The 15,192-nt window shown below is 46.7% G+C and overlaps 1 protein-coding gene across 1 annotated transcript in view; it reads right to left on the bottom strand.

Annotated features, from left to right (window-relative positions):
• Positions 1 to 15,192, bottom strand: part of RAB22A (RAB22A, member RAS oncogene family) — a 53,075-nt gene that overhangs the window by 12,590 nt on the left and 25,293 nt on the right. Inside the window, exons 3-4 of the mRNA XM_027086901.1 lie at positions 8,961 to 9,042; positions 73 to 144 (exon numbers count right to left, since the gene is read on the bottom strand). Coding sequence (XP_026942702.1) covers positions 73 to 144; positions 8,961 to 9,042 — 154 coding nt within the window. The remainder of the gene's footprint in view (positions 1 to 72; positions 145 to 8,960; positions 9,043 to 15,192) is intronic.

The following is a 15,192-nucleotide window of genomic DNA, read 5'->3' on the forward strand; positions in this document are numbered from 1 at the left end:
AGCAACTGGAGATATAAGCAACCAAAACAGAGTTTTCAAAATAGTCTAAAGAAAACGGTATGTAAGCCTTACTTCTTTTGTGATATCATAAACAATTATAGCTGCAGCCGAGCCGCGATAGTACATTGGCGCTAAGGCACGAAACTGCAGAGAAGAGGGAGAAATAAAAAAGAAAATTGGGAAAACTGGTTAAATATGTTTTTTACTAGACTTTTAACCCCATTATCCCTGCACAAAAGGTAATCCTTCTCTTAATCCAAAGAAGATGACATGATGTTTTAAAGCAAATGAACCAGTAATTACCAAAGGCAAAACCTTTTAATGTAACACTGAAATGCCTCTCAGAAGGTAGTTTAGAATACATTTTTATAGGAATTAAATATGGTGCTATAAACAATTGTTTCAGCTAAAAAGGCTTTTTAATTGAACTCAATGTTATAATTCCCAAATTCATTTGTTCAATAGTCCTTTAAACGTTGGCTTCCCAAACTATCAAAGAGATAAAAATAATGCTGTAAATAGTTCTCCAGAGAAGTGGCTGCATTTGGGTGTTGAAAAGATAACGCTGTAATCTAAATGCTGATTGTGCTACAGAGATGAGCACACATTTACATTCACCATTTGGATGAGCCTGTAACTCGCTTTTTTGGTAACTTCCACACATGTGGCAGTTCCCAAATGCAGGTACATATCTCATTTCATTTACATGAATTTAACTCTGTGTGCAGGGCTCCTTCCCACCAATCACCTCCCTGCCCCAATACAATAGGGAGGGAAGAGAAGGAAAGGGAGAATAATAACAATTTAAACAGCGAGGCTGATTTAGTGGGCCATTTCTCGTGATAGAGTGTGAGATGGAAAATGGGAAGCTCTCTCTCCAGTCAACCCTGGTTCCTGGGCATCTGTGTGAGAACCTTGCTCAGTGAATGTGATGCCAGTGTTGAAAGACAAGACTCTTATCTACGCTTGACCTTTGTCTTACACCCTGACTTTGAAACCCGATCCCTACATATGATGTGAGAGATACCACTGGACTCCCCTCTGGGTCTCTGTTCTGTGGCTTCCCCGCAAAACACAGGTAGGAACTGTCATCAGAAGCGAGCATCTGAATACATTCCATATACAGAATTACAGACTCCACAACTTCTTAACCAATGACTTAAACTTTGGCTTTTAAACTTTCATGCTAATTTGAGTTTTATAAATGAAAGTAAAATTATGACTGTAGACTCCATGAGGAAGAGAGCATGTCTGTTTAGTACCCCATTTTATCTCTGGGCCAGGTGCCTGGCACACTGTAGTAAGGCAGAAAGAAGTGGGGAATAAGGGAATAAGAACTGTTTAGGTGCAGGAGGAGGTCAAACTAAATGCCAAACCCAGATGACCATCCATGTGAAGTTTTACTAGTCTCAGTGCGAAAGATCCCTGCTGCTGGGGTCAAAGCCGGATAACTTCCAATATAATATGTTAAGTTTTAGAGAAGAAAAAGAACCACTAATAATAAAACCTGTAAGCAACTTTAAGGAAACCAAATTATTAGGTAGAAAAGATTCTGGACTGTCTTTCATGCGGTGAGAGTCACAGGAGCAAAGGCAATGATATTAGCTTTCATTTTTGATGCGTTATTCTGGCAACATGCTTTACAAGATTGTTGGTTTTTTGGCTTTGTTTTCTTTGTTTTTTGCATTTAAATTTGTAAGGTAAAATTCATTTAGAGAAGTGCAAAGATCTTAAGTTTGATAAAAGGTCTTAAGTTTTGGTAAAACAACAAATGTGTATGTGTACAACCACGTAAACACCATCCCACTGAGATATAAAACGTTTGTATCAACATGGAAAGTTCCCTAATGCTCTTCTTTTCAGGCCCCTTCTTTATCCTTGAATATCCAAGTCTATTTTATTGATATTGATATAACCACAATGGTTTTCTCTTGCTTAAGATCCGCATAGAATATCCTCTTCCATTCTCTTATTTTCAAGCAATCTCTGGGTTTACATTTAAGGGAATCCTTTTATAACCAGCCCATTGTTAGATGCTGACTTTTGATCCAATCTGACAACCTCTGCCTTTTAAGTGGAATGTTTAGTTCCTTTACATTTAATGTACTTACCGATGTATTTGGTTTTTACTAATATTAGGTCTACCATTTGCTGTTTGCTTTATATTTGTTCCATTAAAAAAAAGAAAACCCTGCTCTTCCTTTCTTCCCTTCTTTTGCATTAACTATTTTTTAGTATTCAATTTTAACTTATTAATTTGTCCATTGACTTTTCAGTTATACCTTCCTGTATTACTTTTTAAGTGGCTGCTCTTGTAACTACAATATACATTCCTCACAGTTGACGTAGAGTTTAAAATGCACCACCTCGGGCTTCCCTGGTGGCGCAGTGGTTGAGAGTCCGCCTGCCGATGCAGGGGACACGGGTTCGTGCCCCGGTCCGGGAAGATCCCACATGCTGCGGAGCGGCTGGGCTCGTGAGCCATGGCCGCTGAGCCTGCGCGTCCGGAGCCTGTGCTCCGCAACGGGAGAGGCCACAGTGGTGAGAGGCCCGCGTACCGCAAAAAAAAAAAAAAAAGCACCACCTCATGTAAAAGATCAGAACCTTGCAAGATTTGTTTTATCCCACTGTCCTTTGTGCTACTGTCAAATATTTTAAAGCTATGTGATGACCCACACAATCCAATATTATAATTTTTGCATTAAATAGCCAGTCGTCTCTTAAATAAGAAAAAAGACAGATTTTTATATTTACTGTTTCTAGTGGTTATTATTTCTTCCTATGGATCTGAGTTACCATCTAGTGTCATTTCCTCTAGCCCGAGAACCGTTCTGGGACCGCTGCTGCTAAATCCTCTCTGTTTTTCTTCTTCTAACAGTGTCATGACTTTGACTTCATATTTTAAAGATAATTTTGGCACTTTAAAGATACACTGCTCCACTGTCTCCTGGCCTCCACTGACTCCGTGGGAAGCTGGCCCTCATTCATACTGTTGTGTCCCGCACATAATGTGTCTATACTATTATCTCTGGCTGCTTTCAAGATCTGTCTCTTTAACTTTGGTTTTCAGCAGTTTGATTATGATGGAACTAGATGTGGTTTTCTTTGTACCTATGAGTCTGCTAAACTTTTGGATTTGTGAGTTGATATATTCCACAAAATTTGGGAAATTTTCAGCCATTATTTCTCAAAATATCTTTTCTTTCTGTCTCCTTCCCCTCTTTTTACAACTTCTGGGTCTCAAGTTACACATATGTTAGATTGTTTGAATTTGTCCCTATGGTACTAAGACTATGTTCCTATTCTTCCACTCTTTGTTCTTTTGTTTTGTCACTTACCCAGTGGACTTTTCATCTTAAATACTACAGTTTTCAGTTTTAGCATTTCCGTCTGATTATTAGTTGCCATTCTGTGTAAGATTCCCCATCTGTAGTTAAGTAGATTATGACTACTTTTCCTAAAAAAAAAAAAAAAAAAAAAAGACTACTTTTCCTTTAAATCTCTGAACATTTCCAAACCATCTGGTTTCCATTATCTTCTCTGAAGAGTGTTAAAACACTGGCTAATCACCCTGAGATTGGTTTTACACATGGTTAGGGTGGGTCTACTTGGGTCTCTACTCTTAAGACATGGCCCTTCAGAAGTTTCAAGGGAAGCCCAACGTGTTTATCAATTCCCTCGAACAGGGCAGGACTGGACTTTCCTGTGATGAGCAGCAGCTGAATCTCTGCTCTGTCTTGTCACTCCTCCAGCTGTTGGCTTCTGTTGGGTCTCTTAGTGTCGCCCCTGTGCAGTCACAATCTGGGGGTTAAGCAAAGCCTTGAAGGGAATTTACAAGCAGATTTTGGGGGCTTCCCTCCTTGTTGGATCCATCTTTTCTGGGATTTGCCTCCTTCTTTCCCAGCTGCTCTAGCAACCTTAAACTCTGTCCTCAAATACTGCAAGCTAAAAAGACAGCCTTTCTGCGGGAGTCCTAGCTACCCTGTGCTGCATGGTCTGGGGAGCGCCCTCTGGGGAAAAGCCATGAAAATGTGAGTCTCACTCAATGTCGTTCCCTTTTCAGTCCCCAGACTGCATCTGGTTGCTTGGCAGTACCTTCAGAGAGTTGTTTAATGTTCTGTCCAGAGTTTATACATAATAGTTCTCTGTGGGAGGGTTAGTCTGTTACAAGCCACTCTACCATCACTGACACTGAAACTCTTTCCATGTCCTTTTGGTGTAAAGAAAGAAGGCGGCAGCTTAAAAAGAGACTAAAGGGACATCCGCACAGCTCTGCTCCCAATCTGGCTCTAGATCAGGGGTTGGCAAACTTTTTCTGGAAGGGGCTAGGCAGTAAACATTTGGGCCTTGTGGGTCATATGATCTCTGTCGCAACTCCTCAGCTCCATTACGGAAGCGTGGAAGTAGCCATAGACAATACGTAAACAAATAAGCACGGCTGTGCTCTGATAAAGCGGGAAGCTAGCTGCATTTGGCCTGTGGGCCACAGTGTGGACCCTGGCTCTAGGTATTACGCCACTACACGTTTTCCTGATTTCAGACACGAGAACAACTCTTATGTGGCTCCTGTGACAGTGGATGAGTCCCTGTCTTCCTGGTGCTCTGCCCTCTAGAAACAGCCATTAGGAGAAACCACAGTAAGATTCAGGGACATAAACCTTCAAGGACTGGATGCAGTGTCTATTAGACTTTGGTTAGAAGCTTTCTTTTACATGATCACAGACAGATGGCAAGTAATTGAAATGCTGCTGCTACAGTTACGGTGCATTTCTGATATGGACTTGAGGTGCATGTCTGAGCAGGGGCAGGGTCTGTCTCCATGCTTCTGCAGGAGTCCCTGTTAGTGAAGGGTGATTGGTGGGAAAAGATCACTTAAAACGAATTCATTTAGGATAGCAAATAGGAATGAAAAGGTTTGACAAAGGCTCTATCTTGAGAAAAAAAATTATGAAAACGAGTTTCATTTTATCTGATATTAGAAAAAACTTAAGTTTATTATTGCAACCAGGAGCTAGTTTCCTGAATGAACACTGAGTCAGAGTTGATCGTAACTTGACTGTGATTCTTTTGATAAAACCATATGCTGGCACAATATGATATCTATCTTTCATTTCATGTTTGCCCTTCCTAGTCCTATCATAAAAAAGGAATTTTTACAAGATATTTGAAGACTCCAACAGTTTTCCCCAGGCCTCTCAACCTTCTGATACACAAATCATTACCTTCTGAAGCACTTATGTCATCATTCTGATCAGCAGTGCTCTCCTCACTTAATGTAACAAACCCCTCACCGTCCATGGCTTTGCATGACATCTGCGAAGTGCTCCAAAATCACTTTCATTGACTTAATGAAATTACTTTGCAACCAACTGTCACTGGACCATCAGAAAGATGACCCATCTGTGAAAACGCGAGGGTTAAGTGGGGAGGATGTTTGAATGGTCAGTTCATCATAAAGGGGTGCCATTTTACGATGACTTTTGGTTCCATAATAAATGTCATTACTACAGAGAGCTGAATAATAAATATGCAAATATCGGAAGTGTATAATTTGAGGCATGCAATACTCACATGGTGAAACTAGGCAGAGGATCTGTTCCTCCTTACCTGTGCCAAAGTAGGGCTGACAATCAACTGATCTAAATCCACTGGCATCAATACTGTGTGCCAGGGGCTGAGCGCACAGACATGAGGACGGTCCCTGCCCCCAAGGAGCTCACAGTCTAACAGAAGATAAACAAGTAAGGAACCGGGGGACAATCCCACGGATGTGGGCAATCGCAAAGACTGTTCAGGATCCGAAGAGATACACTAAAGAGTTCAGCTGCTAACTGGTCCTCCCAATATCTGAGCGTCAACCCCAGGTCAGGCTCTGTGCTGGGCCCTGGGAATACGACCCCGTGGTCCCGGCTCTCACAGTTTACAGTCTGTGGGGACAGCCTGTCAGGAAGAGTGTGTAGACAGATATCTAATTACAACTTGGAATGAGGGTCCTGAGGGAAATGAATAAAGGACAGTGACGGAGAATGAGCTGGGGTCATGCTTAGGTGCAGAGGGGTTAGGGAAAACTGTGACGGTGTGACACTGAACTTGAGACGAAAAGGCTGGTAAGGAGCCAGCTGGCCAGGCTCCGAGTAGAGGGAAGAGAGAGTTCCAGTACGAGAAACAGCGTGTGTGAAGGCCTGGTTCTGGAGAGTCTGAGGAACTGAGCGGAGGCAGCGGGCTGGAGCTCAGTGGGTGAGAGCGTCGACGGACCGGGAGGGCCCTGGAGAACAGGTGGAACAGGCCATGCAGGGCTGTGCAGGCCAGTGGGCAGGGCATGGCTCCCAGGAGAGGGGCAGTGGGCAGTCACTGAAGGGCAGTAAGTGGGAGGATAAGGTACTAAGTGGGGCTGGGAAGGGGGTAGGCAGGAAGACCAGTTCAAAGGTGAAAGGAATTCTCAGGTGAGAGTTAAAGGTGGTGGAGAGCAGAGAGCTGGCAGTGGAGACAGGGAGAACCGAGCGGATCTGAGGTGCACTGAGAAGCCGGAGCTGTCGGGACATGCGGTCTCGCCGACGTGGCAGGCTGACGGGGAGGGGGTCAAGGAGAGCCTCCGCGTTCACGTCTGAGCACAGCGGGCACGTGGCCACCTGAGGACTGCAGGGGTGGTGAGGAAAGCTCCCTGGGCGACATGAGACGCGAGCTCTGAAGGCTGAGCGTGGCGCTCTCTAGGCTAACGGTGGGAGGGAGGGAGGGTATTCTGAGCAGAGGGAACGGCAAGCCATGGGTATGAGGGTGTGGACTGGCCTGGCGCACTGCAGAAGCCTATGCAGTTTGGTCTTGGAGGATGAACTGGTGGAAGGAGGTGAAGGTGGAGAGTCAGGCCGAGGTTGGCACGGTCCGGGCCCTAAAGGCCGTGCCCAGGACAAGCGGGAAGGACAAGCTCACACATGCGCCCTGGAGGATCCTCACAGCATTTCAAACAGTCTGTGATTAGCTGTCAGATGCTTCGCTCTTCTTAAACCCTGTGATCCGGCAACAACCAGCTGGCGCGAGGGCTCACTGCAGGCACCCCTCTCCTGAGGGTCTCCTCGGCGCGGGGCTCTGATGGGCGGGCCTTCCGGGCCCACTGGGCTCATCTACATTCCCTGCGCGAGCCCCTGGATGGTTCAGTGATCTAGCTCCAGGTAGGGGTGAGGCAGATTTGCATCTCAGGGCAACTACTCTTGGTGCAGAATCAATTAGAAATGGGGAAACGAGAGGCATGCAGACCAGCTAATTACAAAACTTCACAGAATCCTGCTTTTATGGTAGCAGTAAGAGAGAGGCATAAACCCTTGTGTTGTTCTTTTTTTATGTTCTGGAAAGATGTTACATATCACCATGTCTACCAGGACGGGCTCTGATTCAAAGCATAATGGAATCTATATCATAGTATGTGCTTTATAATGAGGGTTTCGCTGTGTCATCAAATATATGGGAGGGGGTAACTGAAACTTGGGATTCAGTGAAAGGGCACATATATTACTTGTACGAAGAGCCAAGAGTTCGTGGCTAATAGGCTAGATGCCAGGGCTGTGGCAATGGATATATTCAGGAACACTGTGTGGCAAGCAGCCCTTCTGAAGGACAGCAGAGTGATGGTTAGCAAAATCCTATCCCCACTGGAGACGCACAGCCCAAACAACATAGGAGCAGCGGGGACCGGAGACTTAGCAGATGCATCTAAGATGAGGAAATGGACACAGGGTGTGATATCCAGCATTAAAAAAACAGAAGAAACCAAACAGAGCAAACTTTAGACATTAAATCTGTACAAAATGTATGCTGTCTACGTCTAGGACAACAGTAATGGTTTGTTGGGTTTTCCTCCATGTGTCTGTGATGATTCTCATCAGGTTTTATACCATTTGCGGTATCGATGCCGTCTCAGATAAGACTGTGAGGACAGACTATGTCTCCTGATTACTTCTTCTATAAGAGCTTAAGGTAGCACTGTGTATCCATCACATGCTCTTGTTTTGATAATACTGTTTGAAAACAAAAGTAAACAGCAGCTGAATAATGGGGTAGCTGCCAGACACACCTCAACAGGGAAATGAGACTCCGGGCCCAGAGGGAAAATGAGGTGGCAGCAGCGTCTGGTCCCCTCCCCGCCTTCCCACCCCGTCCGATTTGGGCGGGCTTTGCCAAATGCCATTCTGCACGGTGATGCCATGCTCCCGGCCCCAGCTCTGGTCCAGGCCCTTCCTGAGGCAGACGACCACCTTGGGCAACTTCATCGTCAGGCGTTTATTAAGCACCTATCGCACGGCACTGTGTTAGCTCATCCATTTCACTTAAATCTCAAACTTTATATGCTGTAAAGTTCCCTCCTTAGCTTTTAAAAGGCGACTATAAATGAGATGTGCTTGGGCTTCCCTGGTGGCGCAGTGGTTGAGAGTCCGCCTGCCGATGAAGGGGACACGGGTTCGTGCCCCGGTCCGGGAAGATCCCACATGCCGCGGAGCAGCTGGGCCCGTGAGCCATGGCCGCTGAGCCTGCGCGTCCGGAGCCTGTGCTCCGCAACGGGAGAGGCCACAACAGTGAGAGGCCCGCGTAACACACACACAAAAAAAAAAAAAAAAAATGAGATGTGCTTAACTCTCCCTTTCTACCATTAATTCTTTTATATCTTTGCTAGAGGATGGAGCCCCAAATTACACACAATACTCTGAGCAGGGTTTTATCAGACCTGTTACTCAGCGTTTAATTGAAGACACTAAAAAGTATAAAAATGTCCTCAGTGCCCATATCACTTTCCCCATCGGTGGACTCTGTGGTTCTAATTGAAAAGAAAAAGGCTGGCCCCCGCAAATGGAAAGACGTGTCTCCGGCGCAGAGAAGCGAGGTGAGTGACGTGAAATGACAGGAACCGGCGGTTCTGTTGGAGCTTTAATTTGGGCCTCAGAAAAACACATAGTGAATTAAAGATGACTTACTCGTTCTTGTCCAGCTGTATCCCAGATTAGGAATTTATGCAGCTCATTCTGGTACTGGACGGTCTTGGTCATAAAAGATGCCCTGTAAAGAGAGACCTAAATGATCAGAACACAATTATTTAGCGCGCGTCGCCAGCCCCAGCGGGAAACACCACCTAGACTTCACGTCCAAACTCCCGCTCCACGCTACATGCTAATCGGGGTCCTCTCTGGAGTATCTACGAGCTGCTCAGATGCTGGCTGCATATTCTGTGTCAAAATAAAGTGTCAGGCATATCTGCCCAACACAAAGGAAGGGTTCTTCGGCTTGTGGCTGCCTGAGCTCCATATCAAAAGAACCAAGAGATAATTTGATAATCCAGATATTAGCCTCCCTTGTAATATACAGAAGCTGTTCTTTAAAAAGATGGCACCATCGGAAAACTTTTGTAAAAAAAACTGTGTCCAGGAAATCAGTGTGCTTATAAGCATTAGGCCATTTAGGTCTGTCCTCACCCATGCCTAAACCACATGACCACATACAGAGCTAGTGTAACACTAGAGTTAATAAAACTAAGATGCCAAACAAGAAGCAGGAAGACAGCTGGTACCTCCGTGATTCAGGAACAAAGCAGCCCCTGGGTGGTCCTGATGGGCCACATCAGGCCTCAGGGGCCGCCCCAGCCCTCCACGGGGAAAGGAATGCTGATGCGCTCTCTGTGAGGTGCCACTCTGCCCAGAGGCCCGTGAAGGCAGGGGCTGGGGGTGTCTCATGCTTTCTGGAGAATCTGTGAGGGGCTGTGGTGGCCCAGAACACACGCCTGGACCCTCTAGGGGCTCCTGGCTAAAGGTTCAGAAGTCCTGCCCTGGGCCTGTGCTCGGCTCCAATGCTACCCTCTCCTCCCCATCTCACCCAGGAAGCTCCCTCCTGGGAAGCCCTTTCTCTCCCAGTCTCCTCAGTGCATCCGAGTCTGGCTCAAGAACCCAGAGATGATTATGTCTTCCTTCCCACTGAATAAGCCTTCTGGGGCCGAGGGTCAAGTTGTACTCTTGGAGTCATAGCCTAATCATCCTAATCAGACAACCAACTCGATGGCTAGACATTTTCAAATGTGCTGGATCTGAAATACCCTTGAGATTCAAGTAACAGATACATAATTTTCAAGAAAGTTCAAGCTGAAATCGATAGAATGACTTTCTGAAGTATTACTGAGCTTAGATAAGTATCAGAATCCTAGGTTTAAAAACTTAAACTCTGATACAATGAATTCCTGGTAATATTTATATAAATTTATGGTTTAGCAAGCAGCCACCAAAACAGTGACTGTGATGAGGAAGGGGGAGTGAGCCGGGAAGCAAGATCACATTTATTGGGCCGCGGCTACTTGGTATCTCCTTAAGGGAAGTTTACCCCGTGCTGTCCTTAGTAAAGTGCTTTAGGCACAGAAGGTGCTCAATAAATGCTTATCATGTCAAGAACTTCTGGCAACTCAGCATGATTAAATCAAGATATGCACCATGATTTCTCACTTTAGGAAAGATCTAAGCATTCAAAAAGCCTTATTTATTGTGAAGATTAAATGATATGATGTATGTGAAAGCGCTTTGCAAATTGTAAAGTATTATCCCTATACAAAATATTATTACTATTGTTATTATTGTTATTTAAAGGCAGCTGCAGGAAATGTTTTAGTTTAGACTCTGCAATTAGTCCTAAGAGCATGCAACTCAACTCTCCATCAATTATGGCTGTGGTGTTAGCTGTAAGAGTGACAACAGACACCTGTTAACAGAGCCACTGCATCCAACACATCCAACAAGAGAAGAACAAGAGAAGAACAAGAGAGAAATATGCTTTAAGTAGAGAAAAAGCTGAGAAAGATATATACAACAATTAAAAGGAAATGTTTCATTATCAAATCTGAATTCACTGAAATCCAACCAACCTGCCAACCGTTTTCCTTGTAATGAAAGCACAGATTCATTACTCAGACAGGAGGAGAAAAGACAAAATGGCAGCTGCAATGTAATGCAGGGATCTAAAAGGATTAACCCTAACTTCCTGTCTGCGACCATGGCCATCCTTCCACCTCTCCCCCATGGTTGCTCTCTAGACAACTCCTTCCCCTCTGCACTGAGGTCCTGTCGTGTCCAAAGCTCTCTACTTGGGTCTCCTTGGATCTACACATCTGTTGGCCTCTTGTCCTTTTATCGCCAGCAGCACTCGCCATACTGTGCCAGTTCTTTAGGAATCTTGCCTGTCCTTCTGTCTCAACTACCTGGAAAAGCCTCTCTCCCTGATTCCTCTGCAGAGAGGTGGGGTGGCTGCCTTGCTGGAAGAAAGTCACACAGCTGTGAGGACCGGTGTGAAGACTGTCCTACTTCAGCTGAACCCGCCCAGGCCTCTCATTCCACATAGCAACTATCCCACACTCCTACGACTTTTTTCCAGCTCCCAACCACTGCCCAAGACCCCTCTTTCCTGGGCAACAGCTTGTTTCGGCCTTCTCAGAGAAGACAGAGGTTATAAGCCCAAAGTTTCCCCACATGTTCCCCCATCAACCATCCCAACTGGAGAATAAACACACTTCCATTCACACCAGCTATGATTTCCACTTTTCTGCCTCTGCTGAGTCAGAGATGTCTTGTCTTTGATTCACCCATCATCACTGCTCTCATCATGATCCCAGCACACCCTGCCTGGGCCACTGCAGTCATCGAACTGGTCTCCTCCTCCCAGACTCAAATCCTCCCAATCGCTCTGTTTCTGCCTTCATGATGACTGTTCCTTTTCCTTGAATGCTTTCCTCCCTGGCCAAATGCTCCTCAGGTTTTAGGTCTTAGCTCAGCTGCCAACAATCACAAAAATCTGTGTGGTCCACCCAAGCCAGGCAGCTTTGCACCCCAACTTCACCCTGCAACACACACATCATCCCATTTGTCTTCAGGGCATCTGCTACAAGGTCTGTATGATATCTGCCTGGCTTATTTATTTATCTATTTTTAAATTTACCTGTTCAATGTCTAACTCACCCATGAGAAATGTAAGCGCCACGAAGGTAGGGACCTTGCTGTACGTCTTTCCCTGTAATAGGCGTATCTTCCTCATCTCCCTCCTTGCTATCCTGGAATTCTGACAAAGCATTTACCATGTGCCATAAGCCACTTCGCCTTCCATGACGCCCACAGCTCCAGGGAGTCTCGGCCAAGCACTCCCCAAAGCATAAAGTGAGAAGTGCTTCTGGAGCACAGAGAGCTGAGATCAGAGGAGCCTTGGGGGCTCTTGAGCCAGGGGGGTGGCCTCTGGGGGTGGGGGTGGGTGCCACCTGCAGGGCTGACCACGCCCAGGGAAGTCCTCACGACCTGCTGCTGCTTGGCCGCCAGCTCTCACCTCCAGGCCAGCCAACAGGCACTGGGAGACAGCCAGGCGTCTTGAGCAGTGACCAACTCCCGTGTCCCTCCGTCGCCCAGACTTCCAGAGCCATGCTAAGGAAGAGGCTGTGGCACTCACGGCTGAAGCAGGAGTGCCTCCCCAACCGCCGGGTCTCAGCTCAGGTGGCTGTGGCGTGACCACCACGCCTCCCTGTCCTCTCCTCCCCGAGTCCCGTGACGCCTCTTTACTGCAACAGGTATCTCTGTTGATCTTTGAGAACCTGAGATCTTGGCCTCTCACACCTGTAAGGACATTTCCTCCCCTACACAGTGACAACACCCTGACTCGGGCCAAACACGGCAGGGGGTGATGCCCACTGTCTCTCCCGGGTGGTCCCTGCGTGCTGGCTGGCCCTGGGCAGGAGGCCTCCCGCACGGCTCACCAGAGTGAATCCTGTCCCACAGCTTTAGGCTTTCATCCGTGGGGGACAGCGCTTTTCTAAATCTGACCGCCTTCAGCTCAGCTCCACAATCTAGACACTTCATTCCCATCTCACACATGATGCGGTGAAGACGGGGCTTATTTCCACTCCACTCCCACAACAGTCCCCAATTCCAAGTTCTCAATCAGAACATGGTGTCTGCCTTCCACGGAACAGACACTGGTCTGCAACTCTTCTTTGTCCTTTGTTACTTCCATCCACTCTGAGAGAACTGTCTGGTTCTTCATTTTACATTTAATCTGCATTTGAACCTCAACCCCTGAAATAAATTCATAAATTGGACCCTACTCTTCGAGCGGGACCACTACAATTTCTCCCTCCCACCATGACTCCACCTCCAGGATCACTCCTTTAACGTTCAAGTTAAGTGATGCGGACGGTATGATAACTTCAGTAGCTTGCTTTTTGAAAAGCAGGCGATGGCTTCCTGCATCCAAACGATACGTTCTTATTTTCCAGCCTGCCACTTACTTGTCTGATAACCTTATTCTTCACTGCTAAACCATCTCTCCTCACTCTGCCTACGCAGATCTTATTACCTTTTAAATCTAAGATCCCTACTAGCATTATTTCCTAAAGCTAGAATGCCTTTCATATACCTCTCCATTTTTCATGACATTCTAAAAATATGACTTTCATGGGCACCAAGTAGTCATGATCTTTGGTAGGAGCACGTGTTCCCAATGAAAGTACCTGCTACAAGGTGTTTTAAAAATGCCTTTCCTCTAACTGCAGTAGGCTTGTTCGGCTCTCTCAGAACACAGGTGTGCTCTGCATCACACTCCAGTACCTCCAAGCCCTTTCCTTGGAATGACACTGCCATCCCCATAATGGTCTGTGGTGCCTTGTAAGGAAGGCTTTGAGTGTCCAGAACCTCAGCTCCTCATGTAGGTTCCACAGTCACATGCATCTTTAAACTCTACCATCTCTCAGAGATCTAAGGTCTGACATGCCATTTCGTACCACTCTGCACAGGGCTGTTGTCTAGGCAGCCCTGCCCACCTGAACCAGAGCGGTGGGTGCACACGAGATGGCTAGGCCACAGGTTCACGATCACCCTAAGCAAGTTCTCTGGTACTTTCTACATTTTTGTCATTCTAAAAACTTTTGCAAAAATATTTAAAATCAAGGAAAACATTACTTTAAACCTAAAGACAATTAGACTTAATAACAAAGAGTGTAGCCTAAGTTTGTCAAGAATAACTTACACAACGGAAAAACTTTTCACAACATAAACAATAAAATCAACAACAACAGGGATGCAGCTAGCTGCCCTGAGTGGCCATGATGGTCAGGTGCTCTTCTCGTCCTTCACGCGTGTGACCCCATTTAGTCCTTGCTGTTAGCCTCTGGGTTGGGTTCGATTCGTCAGCACCATTTTGCAGACAAGGCATGGAGGGGCGGAGCAAGTGAGTGGCACAGCTGGGAACCTCACCAGGCGGCCGGGCCCTGAGCCTGGCCTGGGAACCGCAGCACCGCAGGGCTGTCGTGCACTGGGTGGTCGACTCCCTCAAACACATGCCTTCTTCTGTCCGGCAGGAAGTCTGGGCAGGCAGGAAGGCTGCAACCCCACCCCTGCCCCCAGGAGGCTCACAGGGAGAGGACTGGTCAGATGACAAATAATTATAAGGCAGATACTCAACGAGATACTGAAGGATGGACAGAGAGCTGCGGGAGCACAGAGGTAAAGCCACATCTGAGTTCCCAGGGGAAGGGTGACTCCAGGTGCGGGAGGATGGATAACACCCCTCAAGAGGATGTCCACACCCCAACCCTAGAACCTGTGAATAAGTTACTTTCCATGGCAAAAGGGGCCTTACAGACGCGATTAGGTTAAGAATCTTGCAATGGGGTGAGGATGCTGGATTATCAGATGGGCCCAATGTAATCACAAGGGTCCTTAGAAGGAGACGAGGAGAAGCTGGAGGCAGAGAAGGTTATGTAAGATGCAAGTGGAGACCAGGATAATGTGCCCTGAAGATGGGTGAAAGGCATCTTCCGGGGCGCTGCTCCCTTCCCCTGTGTTGTGAGGCGCTCTCCTGCACGGGAGCTTGTTTTCCAGAGGGTGCTGGGCTCGAAGTGGCCAAGGCCCCACCCCACTGGACTGGTTTCCCAGGGTCCTCACGTAGGGGAGGAGAGCCATGCCCTGCTTCCTTTCCCATCCTTCTGGATTTGCTACTATTTTGCGTTCTTAACACCTGCTAATAAAGACTGTCTACAATGAAAAAAAAGAAAGCACCCGGGAGAGCAGCGGTGCCAGGTATGGGAGGCTGGAAGAAAGGCAGCCCCGAGAAGCTGCAAAAGGCAAGGAAGCCAATTCCCTCCTCAGAGCCTCTGGGGGAGGGAACCAGCTCTGCCAATACCCTGACTTTAAGCCA

Source organism: Aethalodelphis obliquidens, unplaced genomic scaffold (assembly GCF_003676395.1).
Source record: "Aethalodelphis obliquidens isolate GAN/ISIS:26980383/991018 unplaced genomic scaffold, ASM367639v1 scaffold57, whole genome shotgun sequence".
In the NCBI taxonomy this organism is placed as follows: domain Eukaryota; kingdom Metazoa; phylum Chordata; class Mammalia; order Artiodactyla; family Delphinidae; genus Aethalodelphis; species Aethalodelphis obliquidens.